Genomic DNA, 15,942 nt, shown 5'->3' with positions numbered 1-15,942 from the left:
ATTTATTCCAAAATGGCGTCTTATGAGAAACTGCCTCCGGAACCCGGTTCAGATATTTACTACAAATGTTATCCAAAAATAGAAGTAACAACAGTTGTGTGTCTAACTTGTAAAAGTGTTTACCATCAAAGTAATTTTACAAAATTAAAAAACGCAAAATGGATAAGTAATGTGCTAGTAATCTGTCCTAAACACCAAGACATGAAGTTAACCTCGAATAAAGATAAGGTGGCACTGAACACTACAGCAAAATGCATAATGCTCAAATAAAATTTGAACAAATGGACAAAATTTAAGAAGGTTACTTAACTAAAATAATAAATAATACCGATAATACAAATCTAGATGTATCAAGTGAAAATAAACAAGAGAAATTAATAATTGAAAACACACTGTTAAAACAGCTAGTAACTGAACTAAAAGATAAAAATAAGCTTTGAAGTGATATAGTAAATAAAAGTAAATCTGAAGAAAACGTAATATAGCCAACTTACTCCCAAATATTAAATACAACTAACTCAAAACCAAAATAGATTCCTAAAATAATTATAAAAAAATCCAGAAGACAAGAACAGCCTAAAAAAGTTTGTAACACATTATATAACAAAAAAGAAAACTGCAAAAAAAAAATAATATTCAAAAATGACACTAAAGTTCAAATAGACTGCAATGATGAAACTACTCGAAGAAAGCATAGTAGCTGACATCAATAAAAAGGAATTTCAAGAATCTCAAGACAGAATGTCAAGTGCTACATAAGTTCGTTGACCTCAAAAGCAAGCAAACTAGTATCCTAATTGAAATGTCAGCAGAAATTTACAGGTATATCAAAGAGAACAAAAGCAAATTTTTCATCGGATACCAAAACTGTTAAGTATACGATGATATCAATGTGAGACCTTGTTACAACTGTTATGTGGAAGGTTTGGTCATAGTGGTAATAAATGCAGAAATGACAATGTATGCCTAAAGTGCTCTGGACCACAATATTCTATAAACTGCAAACAAACTCAAAAATTATGCTGTGTAAATTGCCTATATAACAATAAAAAATACAATAGTAATTATAATACCAATCATATGGCTAATGACAGTAAGAATTGTCAGGTCCTAAGAAATAAAATAAAAACGGATATAATCAACACTGATTACCCATTGAGTCCAAGGATACCGAGATTCATCGGTAGAATAGACATCGTTGTTGACAAATCCGGGAAACCAACTACGACTCGTAGCAGATCGGTAACATCGCTACGAGCGTCAAGAAGCAACCTAAATCAAATAACATGGAGGGCAATTCAAAACTTCTCAACAAACTGCAAAACAAGTTTGTGAAAACAGAAATCATTGCAAAAAATGTCAACGCCATCAATCAATTTTTCAAAACTAAAGTAGAAAATATTATGTATATTAACATTAGAAGTTTAAACGCAAATTTCGATAGTCTACGAATTTCAAACGATTGCCTTGACATTAAACCTTTCGTAATAGTTTTTACGGAGACTCGGGTTGCCATTCTTACCGAGGAAAGATTAGATTACAAAAGCAATCATTACATCATGTAAAACCAAAGAAACACTATATAATGTTTGAAAATGGGAACCTAACAACATCACTACAAAAAACGAATAAAAAACATATAATAAAATCATACGTAAAGATATCAAGGATGCTACATTAGTATAATCGACTACAAGTGAAAACAAACAGCGACACTCCAAAATACCTTTGGACCTTGATAAATAAAAAACTAGGTAAAAACAAAAAAAGCAAATACTCCAAATACTAAAATATACAATAAAAACAATCAACTAATAACTGGTTCAAGGGATATTACAAATAATATGAATATTTTGGTAAAGTTGGTCTAGAACTGGGCAAAAAAAAACAAATGCCAATTAACGCTTAGCTAAAACTACCTAATTCAAATACTAAATCAATTTTCCTCAAATCAACTAAGTGTGCTAAAATCACAAACATCATAAATAACATGAAACTTAAAAATCGCGGGGTTAATAACATAAATGCAAGAACTATCAAAACACTTGCTATCAAAATATTACAAATACCTTATATAAAAATAAAAATTTTTATAGTAAAATTTATATAGAAGCAAGCTAATTGCTATAACTTTTATAGATCTTGCTAAAGCGTTTGACACTGTCAATCATAATATACTACTACAAAAACTATATCAATATGGAATAAGAGGTTGCACCTATAATCTAATATCTAACTACTTATTCAACAGACAACAAAGAGTCAAAATTAATGATACACAAGTGAATCAATGATAGTCAATACGGGAGTACCACAGAGCATTATGCTCGGGCCACTTCTGTTCATAATTTACATCAATGATATGCTAAAGGAAAACATAATTTCATATGCTAATGATACAGCCATAACAATTGAAGATAATACTTGGAAAGGTGTTGAACTAAACGAAGAAAAAAATATATCGAAGTGGTTTGCCATAAACAAACTCTTGTTAAATCTGGATAAATCTACATATATGACCTTTGGCAATTATCAGTATAGTGTTCTAACTAACTTTGAGATAAAACTCAATAACAAAGTCTTAAAATGAACAAACAACTGTAAATATCTAGGGTTTTTTTTATTATAACATGAAATGGGATAAATATATAAATTACCTCTATAGCAAAACCAAATATCTTGTATTTGTGCATATCATTGCATGGGGGGGGGGGGGGGGAAGCCTTCACAGGTGCCTTAAATCTAATTGCGAACCTACAGAAAAGAATATTGAAAATTATAAACAAAAACCACTTTATAACTAACAAAAACCCACTCAATATAACTTAATTATTTGCAAAAGAAGGATTATGCTACCATTACCACAATCTAAAATCAATTTACATAAACTCAATGTACCCTCTAAAACATCAAATGCAGCATAAGGACCTAATAGTTCTTGATGACACAGTCTTCACCTCATCTTGCAAATGCTACTCAGCATATCAACATAGACAGCTTTATCCACATTACAGAGTGACATGCGCAGTTAGACATACATGTCCAGCTAGATTAAGCAAAATTGACAGAATAATTTTGGCCAGAACGATGAATGCATCCATCGAAACCTTCACTACAGCGAGACAAATGTTAATTAGATATTGGTGATTGAGAGAAATGAGTGCAATAAATGGTTACAAAACTTGGTCTAGTAGCACCCTGCTACTAAGACTCAAAGTACATTGTAACCTGACAAATTCAGTATTAATATAGTTATGATGTAGAGAAATTATTATAGCAAATAAGCGTTTTATTTTAGAAATCATGAATTTATTATTACTAGTTGATTTAAGAATATCTATCAAGCTGTCATACAACTGTTATTTTGTTTTTTTGTTACTTTATACTATTTAACATTTATATTTAGTATTAAGTTAATATTAAGTTTTTGTACCGGATCTACGAACAGATAACTCTGTTTACCTCTGTGGGTAAATGCGTGGATTGTTATTATAAGTTCTATGTAATTATATTTTTCTGATAATAAATAAATAAATAAATTAATTAATTTATTTAAGTTTGGGATAAGCAGTATCAGAAACTGTTGAATAATGTACCTTATTTGGAGTCTAGAATTAGTTAAGAAGTATCAAAAAACAATTACTATCAATTGAGTGAGATCCTTTGTATTTTATTATTCGGCTATTTGATTTAAAATTAAAACAATTTATTATTTTATAAATATTATCAATTTCTGTTTACAAGGAATTCATATTGACTTCTCCATAAGACTACATGTAAAAATGGAAAAAATACTTTTATTAATATCTCGTCTCAATGGTATCCAAATGACTCAAAATTTTGCATACGCTAAGCAGGTGAGAAACATAACACCAACAACTACAGGCCACTATCACTAATACCAAATATTCCAAGATCCTTTAAAGAATCATATACCACAGATTATATAAATTTTTACAAAAATATGATATTATATCGAAACATAAGTTTAGATTAAAAAAGAATGTTAGTTCCAAGGATGCGTTAAACAACGTTACCGAAAATTTATTCAACAATGACGATAAGAACATACAACCGATTGTTACGTTTCTTGATTTCGTTGAATCGTTCGATACTGTCGACCACATATCAATACTTGAAAAACTCTATTGTATAGAAATAAGGGGACAGGCTTTGGATCTACTTTCAAGTTACCTTGACAATAGATATCAAACTGTTCAAGTAGAGGATAGCGAAAGTGATAATCTGTTAATAAATACTGGTGTACCCCAGGGTACTACCTTAGGTCCAGTGGTTTTTATACTTTACATAAACGACGTTTTGAAAGAGATCCCTTTGGGCTCTATCCTGCCGTGCGCGGACAATACCGCTGTAATAGCCACCGGAAAAACTTGGGTAGAGGCGCAAAAGAACATGAACAGTTATTTACTAGTGATAAATAATTTGCTTGCTGTGAATATACTATATATAAATGTGGGGAAGACAATATGCATGACATTCGAAAGTTATTGTAATAGTGTACCTACGCAAATTGGAATCAAAATACAAGATAGGATGATAACTAGAGTATAGGATTACAAATACCTGGTAATAGTTATTAACTACCATTTAAAGTAGGACGAACGCTTACTATATATAATAAAAAAGACTAAGTATCTTGTGTATATGAATGTTATTACTCCCATCCATATTTTTGGAATAAAGTTTTTGGACGGACAAAAGTGGTGGGATAACCCTGATTTCTCAAAAAAAATTTTCTTTAACTTAAATTCATAAATAAACGGCAACGTTTAGTGGGGACCTCTTCAAGCCTTTATTAAAACAGAAAAAATTATAAATGTATAAAAATATTTTTACAAAATATAGAAATCATTAATATAATTGTTGCATAGCAGTCGAAAAACTTAATGGTCATACCATAATAATTGAATAAATAATATCACAAGAGACAAACGTGTCTCTCTTGTCGTAAGTGTTATCAGTCTGTGGAAGCCGCATAAGAAACACAAGTATGTACAGAGTCCGTGCGGCGGAGATGCCCGAAGTTACCCGAGCTCACTTATTCACGCATACATAGACGGCCCATGCTCAACCCAGGGAAATTCGAAAAAGAGAAAAGTTATACAGTAATAGAATTTGGTTTATTTAAATATTTATTTAGTTTATTGTATTGTTTACTGATTTAGTTTATTGTACTGTTTACTAATCTTGTGTATATCTTTTGTAAACTAGCTAACACAATGCCAACCAAATCTCTCAGAATGATATACTATGCTTTTTTCCATAGCATAATCAGCTATGAAATCATAGCATGGGGTGTAGCGTATAAGAGCAATTGAAATCTAGTGCATTCAAAGAAAAATACTAAAGATAATTCATAAAAATAATTTTATTGCTCTCGATAACCCTCTAAATTTAGAGCAATCATTTACTTTTGAAGCAGACTTTAGACTACACTGTACTAATCTTAAAACACAATTTCAGATTTCTACTAGTATTACTAGGAAAATAAGTTTAATTATAACCAAAAACAAAAAAGAGTAAGTGAATAAATAAATAAATAATTGTATAAATATAATGCCAATGCTGGCGAAATCTGATTATCCATTATATGCTTCTCGTATTTTCATTGATTGTTGAATACAAAATGAATCACTAAAGCAAGCATCAGTTGACATGTGACTTTAGTTTGAGGCTAGAACAAATATTTCAGCTACCATCTCTGCATACCATCTGATTCTACATGATTTTAAGTCAAAAACAAGCCTATGCTGCCAATGCTGCCAACCCATTAGTACGTAGCTTTCTTTAAGCATATGTATTGTTCAAATATTAATTAAATAATGCATTAACCAGTAATATATTGAAAACTTTAAGAGTAATTATTAAAGGTCTACCAAATATTTTGACTTTCTCAACTTTTTCATTTGATTGTACCATTTTCTCAAATTTTGAATTGATACTTTAAAATAAAAAATACAAAGATGCATGAATTAAGAGCAATTTCCATAAATTATTTGATGAAATATTGCAAAAATAAAACCGCTGCCAATTCTTTGGCATTTAGCTTCCTTCAACATCATGTATCGCTTTAATATCTAAATTATTTTTACTTCATACATAATTTTATAATGTTTATGTACTTTTTCGTTTGATAGATAGAAATTTTTTGAATCAATTATGTATACATAATCGATTATATTTCTCTCTCTTTTTTTATCGCATAGCTATAATTGCCGACGCCGATTGCCAAAGAGAAACAATCTGAAAATGCACGTCGGATTTAAAATTTCTCCTTTAAGTTTTTCTGCGGATATGCTCCATGAAATGACTTAAAATTTAAGTAGTCTATATTTATAATAATGTTCTAAGGAAAAGTTCAACATTTAGTATCCGAGTAATAATGGTTAGAATAGTTCCCGAAATGCATCTAAAATCACTGGTGATCGAAAAATCGCCATGAAAAAACGCACATGCGTAACTAAAAATCTTGTTTTTAACGGATTGATAAAACAAAAACAAAATAAAGAGCCTAAATATACATTAAAATTCATTAGATAGACGCTAAAATATAAGCGATGCCGTTTTCAATTATGCAAAGGGTAAACAAAATTTTGTAGCTTTATATCTTTGAAAGTAACTAGTATCATAAACAACCAAAAGGCAGGGATAAGGGTGCTATATAAAGCTAACTAAATCCAAAATTTGAACTTGATTACTCCAGTTATCGCGTCACGTAGAAAAACGACTTTTTTCAGTTTTTGATGTTTATCTCAGGATCTGCCCCATGAAATCAAAATTAAAGACTCAAAATTAAAGTGAAGTACAGTCCTAATAACTTTCAATAATTATGTTTTTATTAGAAAGATTCAACATGTAGTTTTCGAGTTAAAACAATTTCAAAAAATCGCAGTTTATGGTGTATGATAAAAAAAATTTATCGCGGTAAAAAGATGGGTCATTTTATTTTCTTCCAGGTACATACAAAGCAATTTACTTTTATCAACTTTTCCAATAACTTTATTAGAAAAAGTTGAAATCCCAAAACTAAAAAATCGCTATAAAAAAAAAACGCGTCCACACACACACACGCGCGGGCAAGCCTGACACCCGTATGAGTAGATAGGCTATAGGCATACTAAAACACCCCCTCTCCTCTCAGAGTGTTTTGGTACCCGATGGAAGAGGAGGGATCCCATCTCTCTTTCTTTCCAAGATACTAAAACACCCTCTCTCCTCTCAGAGTGTTTTAGTACCCGATGAGAATGGGAATAATTTTTCCTCTCTCTCTATTATGTTTTGAAATGCCTATAACGTTCTCTACTTTTTTTTAATTTTTTTTATTTTTACTTTACAGTTTATGCTGATAGAACAATTTCAGCAAACAAGGAAGCTATAAATAGTTGGATATTCTACCTAACTTGCTCAAAGCATATAATTCGAGAAAACATCGGACAACAGGAATCGAGCCTGAAAATGTTACACAGGCAAATGAGCGAGAAGTCAAGAGACGTTTTCCAAATGAAAAGTCGCCAGTGAAAAAGCCGAAATTTAAAGTAGGAGATGAAGTACGAATTAGTAGGATAAAAAATGTTTTTTAAAAAGGTTACACACCGAACTGGTCTACAGAAATTTTCACAATAACGCGAGTAGTAAAAACAGATCCAGTAACTTACCATCTCAAAGATTATTATGATAAACCCGTCTCTGGCGGCTTTTATGAAACGGAAATTCATAAAACTACGTTTCCCGAAATTTGTCTAGTAGAAAAAATTTTAAAGAAAAGTGGTAAACGCGGTTTTGTTAAATGGTTAGGTTTCACAGACGAGCACAATAGTTGGATAGATAAAAATGAGATTTTTTAAATTAACTTTGATATAAGCAAAATATTAATATTTTCCAATATAATTGTAAGAATCATAGGTGGTGGTAGTAAATAAAAAAGCAATCGTATTATGTTTAATAATGTATGTTTATTCATGTATAATATTATGTACAAGATTTTGATATAAAAATGATAAATAGATTGTAAAAAAGAATCAATTTGTGTATTTTCATTATTATCTTTTGCTTTAAGCAGAAATAGATTCAAACTTAAAAGAAGTTCCACCTTGATATACTACAAATAAACAGAGTTTATTTGCAGTGTTGGAGAGTTGGTTGAAAAACTCTTGATCTTTTAGGATGGCTGATGAAATCTTCTCTGGTAGGAAGATTTGGAAGCTCTCATCGAGTTCAGCTACAACCTTCGTACCGAATCTTGTCTTCACCTCTTCAAGTGCAGTCACCATGTACTGATGATCTTTTTCTAAGTCCATCAATTTCTTCCTGGGCAAGAACTCACGCTCAGCAACATTGTTAAGTGCAGATAGATCCATTTCTGGAAAAAAGTAAAAATAAGAATTTATGTTAGTGAAAATGGCCCAATAGTAAGAATTGAGAGAGAACTGAGAAACAGAACTTACTTATAAGTTAGATGAGTCTTGGTTTCTTTGCACAAGGTTGGCTGTCCTCGAACTCTTCGATTGCTCGAATGTGCTCCTCGTCAACGTTCGTCTGTTCATATTGCCCATTTCCCACCACAATTTCTGCCCCTTCCATTGCCTCTTGTAATATATCCCTTCTCTTCTCTTGTTCAGATCCAATCTGGTCCAATGATGGAGCCCAGTCGTGTATAAACTCCTCCAAAATATCATATTCAATCACGATTTGTCCACCTTCATTGCTGTACAGTGTCATCCCCACCCGCGATGCATTGTCATTGGTTGTTTCATTCCCCCTCTCTTTTTTGTTCTGACTGTATCCCCTCTCATCTGCCATCCCCTCCACTTGCATTGCAGCTTGCGCTATCTGTTCTTCCACAATTCTGTAATGTCCCCAGGGCAAAGTATCCGTACTATGGGGCAATAAGAATCCCTTATCATCATGTGGACTTAGTGCAATTTTATTCTGTTTTTCAGTGTGCACAATGTGTAATTTGGAGCGAATATTGCAATGCTCACGTTTGACAATAATTTGTTCTTTAAGACATTTTCGATAATCTTCGAACGTTATTGTTTTCTTCACAACACTTGATTTTATACCTTTGGCTTTTTTCACTGTCTCGGATCCATCAATCAAAATACTATACATTTTGCTCCATAAACCAATAAATTCCATCATAATCTTGCCACAGCATTCATCTTTCATGAATCCAGGTACTTTTTTATTAACACGTGGAATTCCAAATTGATTGTTCTCGTCATAATCAGAAGTATCAAATTTGTGCAAGTCTTCTTTCATTATCTGATACATATCCACATCAACAACTTCATATATTAGACTATATGTGTCAGTGTAAAGGAGTTTACATTTTTCCCCAAGTCGCTTCTTCATGTATGAATAATGAAAATCGTACAACAATGTTTTAGATAAATCAAGACTACTGAGACCATCGTATATTGGTTTTTTTATTGTAATACTAGTTCTCTTTAGCAGTATAGCAACCAAATTTTCATCAAAGATAGCGCAACTATAAAAATTTGGTTGAGCTATACGTGCTTCTGCTCCATATCGACCTGCAAATTTACTCACTAATCGCACATCAACGCGAGATCGTTCTCGCTCAATGCACTTACCATAGACTGCGTTGATTAATAACTTGTAAAAAAGCTTTTCAAACTCATTCTTGGCCTGCTTTCTCTTCTCTTTTCGACATTAAATTCGACATATGGTTTGAGCCAAGGCTTCTGCTCAAAACTCAAAATCCTATGCACTCTTTTTAGTTGAAGTCTATTATCCAATACCTGTTTCAACGCTCGATAATGAATAACGTACCTTTTTTTATCATTCAAAGTAGTCAGCAGTTTCTTCTGCTTTGAGCCAGGAGGTGTACGGTGCTCTGCACAAAAAGGCAAATCTCGACGATCATCATGCATTTCTTCAGGATACTCTAAATCTACTTCAGCGAAGTATCCTATATCAGAGTCTGGTGGCGCATTGAAAAAGTTTGAGTTCGTTTCATATCCAATCCATTTGAATTTTCCAACCGGTAAATGCTGCACCATGGCCCATCCATAGAGATTATTAACGTCAAAATATAAGAGTGTCTACGTTTTCTGATTCTTATCGTATGATGGTCCCATGTATGGATTGTTCGCCTTAGCATACCGATTGCAGCATTGACTTATTCCTCCTCGAATGTCTGCTTCAATAAACATTAGCATATCGATATCTGTGAGGAGCTCCAATTCCACCTTTGTCATTTTTAGAGCTGCTGAAAATGTAAGACCTGTGGTTGTGTAAAAATGTGCTGGACATAAATTATACGCTTTCAGAGATGTCTCTCGAAAACTTTCGAAAACGTCAGCCAATAGTAAAACATCAGTTTTCAGATAAAGATCTGAATACTCTCCCAACGTTCAAATATTAAACTTATTCCAAACTTGAACAGCATGCTTATAGTCTTCTTTAACAATATGAGAATCGGTTTATTATAAAAATCATTCTTTTCTGGCAATTTTGTAGTTGTCAACTTATCTAATCCATCTACAAAATCATATGGAAATACACCTTTTCGTCGAAGGAGATCTATTTTTTTATCTGTCAGTCCATCCGATCGAAATTTCTTTGCTGCTATCGGCACATTTTCCAGATACGATGCAAGTTTCTCCAATGATGACAGTAAAAATCGCCATGAATCTATGAATCTAAAACTGATGTCACAGTCATCTATATACTTCTTAAATGAAATATATTTTTCCTTATTATGAGGTATTAGAGTGACTCGTCCTTTCATCAACGTAGAAGTAGCAATCTCTTTTAAAATAAAGTGAGTATCGTAATTCAGGTTATGAAAAACCACAGGAATGAATCTTGAATCATTATAATTCAAGTTGCATGAATTATGAGCTGCACCTCTGTAACTGAAAAAGAAAATCTATCTTAGAATCAGGAAATTCATTTACTATATTTCGAATATAATTGAAAAGACAACTTACCGCCCCGTGAGATGACAATGGTCTCGTACTGCAAGTTCTTCAGCACGTAATGGTTTTCGACATATATGACAAGTTGTTGATATCCTAAAAGATATTTCCTCCAAATCTGTGAGTCTCATTGGATTCGGATTCTTGAGTAGTTCATCAATTTTTTCACTAATTACTTTCAGTTCTCGAACAAACCATTTCGCTGGTGTCTCTTCATCTTCATTTTCCTGTCTATATGATTTATACATAGATAAACTATCATCAAAGCTACACTTTATATAATAACCTATGCTATATGCTTCATGAAGCTGAAAAGCATTTTCATTTTCAGTAGGCTTTAACAAACATTCAAAATCTGCGTAAATAACAAAAGAAACTTTTTCACTTTTATTATAATCTTCAAATTTAAGAATGTTATTCTTAGAGTCGGGCAGATTAATTCGACATTTATTTACATTTTTGCAATCATTTTCATGCATTTCCAGTCTTTCTTCACAGTAAAATATTTGTAAACACCTTTCGCAGTGGTAAGATTTTACATGAGATTTACTCAATTGAGTACTTAAAAGTCGAGACAGATATTTTATCCAAACATAATGGTATTTAGGCAAGCTTCCGTCAACGTTGTGATTATTTTCTTCATTCTCATCTATGTAAAAATCTTGAATGAGGGGTAGATTGACATGTTTTTCTTTCTTATCTTTCGTAATATGACAAGGTGATACTTCAAACTTAGCATTATACTTTTTCAATATGTATACATTTATTGAAATATTATTTAATTTTTCGAATTTCGGAACATCTTTGAGTTTGACTGAAAATTCTATATCACCAAAGTTCAGCTCGTTCTCATACAAACGATATTGATTAACTTTATTGGGATTAGTTTCACTGGGATGCAATGCTGAAAGTATAGCATACTTGAAACACTGATTGTCATTATTACGAACATTAACACATGCTTTTTTCTTTTCTATAAACTTTGGAAGTGGAATGAAGGAATTCCCCTTGATCGGAGAATATTTTTTCATATTTATGCACAAACTGATAATACTCGTCAGAGTCCAGCCAGAATCCTTCTCCTGGAATTCTTCAAGCTGGGCGAGAATAGGTTCTTTAATATGATCTTTAAACCATTCTTCCAAATTTGTTGACATGTATGCTGTAGCACTTTCACTTGTAAAATATTTAATATCCGTCGTTTCCTCACCATTTTTCTGCATGGAAAATTCAGCGATAGTCAGAATTTATTTTTACAGCGTTATATTCCTTCAAGCAATCTTCTACTTTAACGTTGAAGAGCTTTTGCGCATCGTTCAAAAAACTTAAAATGTCCAAATGCTTTATGTTTACAACCACACCTGTTCTGATTCGATTTTGGAAAGCCGATTGTACATCTCGCCACTCAACTCGAGCTTCAGTTTCCTCTGATTGTAGACTGCCTCCTTGCTGAAGATGTTGTTCGAATTGAACTTGTATGCATGAAAGATGTGTCATACAAGTTTGATATTTCTGCTTTTCTCCTCTTGCAAGATTCGATTTATCGATTTTTTCGTTTAATTCCTTTATTGTGGAATTGTACATGTCTAGCCAATAATGAATATCATTATTGCTCATTTCGTGTATATTCCGTAAAGTATCACGCACTAAATTGACAAGACGTTCGAAAAATTAATTGAAGCCATATTTACTTTTTCTCACTTAAAGTAACACTCACAAAATAGGATGTACAGACTTTTAAAAAACTAGTTTCGTGTACTGTAGTAGACGAAGTTTGCTCCTCAAAGTAAAATGTTTTCCCTTATATAGGCATGATCGCGAAAGAAGAAGAAAATTTTAGTGGAAAATTTTAGTGACTACCAATGAATTGCTAGTTTTAACAAAGAGAAGGGATGGATTTTCTATCTTTTGTCCAATGAGAAGCGTCATCTACCAAGTAGAGAAACTGAGAAGCGAGTTATGTCGAAGAGAAGGGATATTTTCTTGGGAAGGGATGAATTTTCTATTTTTAGACCAATCAGACCTGTACTTTTTTTGAGCGACCAATTGTAAAAAACATAAGGCGGAGTTTCTCCTTATATATTGAGCGTGTGAGAATCAATCTGTTCATTTTAAATACTTACTTCTTACTGAACTAACTCTACAAGATGACTACAGCGTGTGAATACGAAACAATGTTTAAAAATAACATGCTGCAATGTCCACAAGAAAACGTTTATATTGTGGACATTCAAGGGTTTCAAAGAATTGCCGTGGATACTTTTATTTTTAAGGAAATCAGTTTTCTTATCTTGAAAAAAACTGCTTTTCCAACTGTATATCTCTTTAAGTCACCAATGCCTTAAGAAGATCTAACAGAGGAAGAAAAATGCATGATACACTGGCTAGAAAAAAGTTACCATGGAATCCAATGGAATTCTGATGATATTCCATACCATCGACTTAAGCATATTTTAGAAATCTGTACGCAAGGTGTTCAAAAGCTATTTATCAAGGGGGAGTAGAAAGCACAGTGGTTAAAAAATTATTTACCAAATTCGTAAGTATTTATAATATATCTTAATGTTTTATTAATTTATACTTTGAAAGTATAAATACTTACGTATTTACTAAATAATTTTCCACTATTTTCAGTTTAATCTCAAATGTTGAAGATCTCGGATGTCCATCACTTGAGAATATAAAAAGTAATGAACATTACTTTTGCTACAGCCACGATCTTTGCATACGACGATCACCTGCGTGTGCTGTCCACAACGTCCTTTCGATACGAGCTTGGCTATTGAATTATATTGCCGGAAACTTTAGTCATGACGAGATAGATTATAATTATTTAAAATGTACTTGCTTGCACTAAATAAAATAATCTTTAAAAAAATGAAAAAATTCTTATGTTATGATTATTTAAAAATGTACTTACTTGTACAGTGTCGGAAACAAATAGTTTTAAATATCGCGCGGAAAAAATGACGTCAGATAACGGTCATCTAGGCTGACGCTGAAAGGTTATGATGTGATCGCATGTACATTGTTCGCCGCCATATTTCTGCGCGATATTCAAAACTATATGTTCTGGTCAGTGTACTAAAAAACAAATCTATCTATAAATTTATTTTCTTTTTTACAATCGTTAAAAATTTTGGATACATCAATTGGATCTACAATTCTTGGTAGATTGCGTTGATGTTGCTGCTGTTGTTGCTGCTGCTGCTTTTGGTGTTGCTATTGTTGTTGCTGCTGCAAATGTTGAGTGCTGCTATTTTTTACGTTTTTATCAGCAGTGCTATCTGTCCGCTTCAGTTGTAAACGGCCCCGTCTTTCGCAAACTGGTCTCGTATCTTCTGAAACAAATAAATACATTTTTAATTTTTAACGTGAATTTTTTAAAGATTAACTTAATTTAATATTTAAATAATATTTTCTTACCCAGGTCCATCCTCGATGTTCGTGCTTTTGGAGACATCCCACCAGATGCCCTTTTCTTCTGCTCATTCCCGCCTTTGTCTTCTGTAAAAAAGAATTAATATTGTTATTTTTTTTTAATAGATAAATCAATATTTTAAGAAAAAATTAATATTATTTACCATTTAATTTCCGCTTGGGAATCGGCCCAAGATCATGTATGCTTATAACCGTTGACGTTCCGCTCGAACTGGAACTGCTCGAACTGCTCGAACTGCTCGATCGAGACCGGTTTCCTCGGGGCTGAGATCCAAGTACTGACGGGGATCGTCGGGACTGCGACGGTTCTGCTGCTATGAATATAAGGTCAGTTAGGCCCCATCACGTCAGGGTCAAGGTCAGTTGGAGGTCAAATTAAGAAGAAAAGGTTTAAAAAAATTAAAATGCTATATATTCATGTTTTTTTGGTCGCTGAATCCAAATCCGGAATCAGTTTGGCCCCATCACGTCAGGGTCAAGGTCAGTTCAAGGTCAAACTGAGAAGAAACAGGTTAAACCGATTAAAATGTCATATCAAAACTTTCCAAAAATGGAAAAAGATACCGAAAAATTGTAAAAAATCTTATTTAATCACATAATATCTTCCTTGTGTACAGAGAAAAGTTGCTTTCGTTTATATTTTTTTCTTATTTGGCTTTTTTTTCACTAGCTTAGTAACTCTCGATGTCTTTCTTTACTCCTTTTTTCTCTTGTAACGAACTCTTTTTACTTCAAATAACCTATGCAATGGGTTTCTTTTTCTCTTTTTGTTATTTGTATTAATGTCTCTCTTCAGTGTCCAGCAAAAATCTGCCATCATGTTGACATTCCATCTTCCTTGGTATCGATTCTCCATTACACTTATATCTTTATGAAATCGTTCTCCCTGTTCTTCACTGACATCTCCTAGATTAAGAGGGAAGTAATCAAGATGGGAATGTAAGAAATGCATTTTATAACTCATCAAGCAACCCAAATTTTCGGTATCTTTTTCCATTTTTGGAAAGTTTTGATATGACATTTTAATCGGTTTAACCTGTTTCTTCTCAGTTTGACCTTGAACTGACCTTGACCCTGACGTGATGGGGCCAAACTGATTCCGGATTTGGATTCAGCGACCAAAAAAACATGAATATATAGCATTTTAATTTTTTTAACCGTTACTTCCCAATTTGACCTTGAACTGACCTTGACCCTGAAGTGATGGGGCCTAACTGACCTTATATTCGAATTCAGCGACCCGAAAAACATAAAGATAGATAGGTCTGATTTCTCGCGCAGACAACTTTTTTTATTTTGTGTGCCGGTGTAATGTAACCGAGCATGGAGACAAAGCAGGAAACGGAGCTCTCGAGATCTGGAATACGATCCGGGATGCTGAGCGAGAACGAGAAAGCATATGGGAGAAGATCCAAGACAGGCTGGACTCTATGGATAATGTTGTGTCAAACGCATTAAACATTCATAAGTCTGTTAAAGACGATCTATCGGCGATTATGATCCAGGTAAAGCGGCTTGAAAAAGGACAAGTGGC

General features: G+C 32.8%; 2 protein-coding genes across 9 annotated transcripts in view; both read right to left on the bottom strand.

Moving 5' to 3' along the window:
* Positions 1-15,942, bottom strand: part of LOC100119221 (multiple ankyrin repeats single KH domain) — a 490,846-nt gene that overhangs the window by 409,900 nt on the left and 65,004 nt on the right. The gene's annotated exons all lie outside the window — the stretch shown is intronic.
* LOC116417401 lies at positions 7,954-12,022 on the bottom strand. 2 transcript variants are annotated; one of them, XM_031930216.2, is made up of 2 exons: positions 8,466-12,022; positions 7,954-8,380 (listed from the first exon to the last, which is right to left on the bottom strand). In XM_031930216.2, the coding sequence occupies exon 1, from the start codon at positions 9,373-9,375 to the stop codon at positions 8,473-8,475; it is 903 nt and encodes a 300-aa protein (XP_031786076.1). In that variant the 5' UTR covers positions 9,376-12,022; the 3' UTR covers positions 7,954-8,380; positions 8,466-8,472. Both variants share the same exon structure in this region; 1 of them encodes a protein (XP_031786076.1).

Source organism: Nasonia vitripennis, assembly GCF_009193385.2.
Source record: "Nasonia vitripennis strain AsymCx chromosome 4 unlocalized genomic scaffold, Nvit_psr_1.1 chr4_random0010, whole genome shotgun sequence".
NCBI classification, from domain to species: domain Eukaryota; kingdom Metazoa; phylum Arthropoda; class Insecta; order Hymenoptera; family Pteromalidae; genus Nasonia; species Nasonia vitripennis.
The sequence above is the reverse complement of the archived record's forward strand: the minus strand, read 5'-3'. Positions and strand labels throughout refer to the sequence as shown.

Coding starts and splice junctions, on each gene's coding strand:
- LOC116417401 (XM_031930216.2), bottom strand. CDS start 9,375: ATGAAGAAGCGACTTGGGGAAAAATGTAAACTCCTTTACACTGACACA.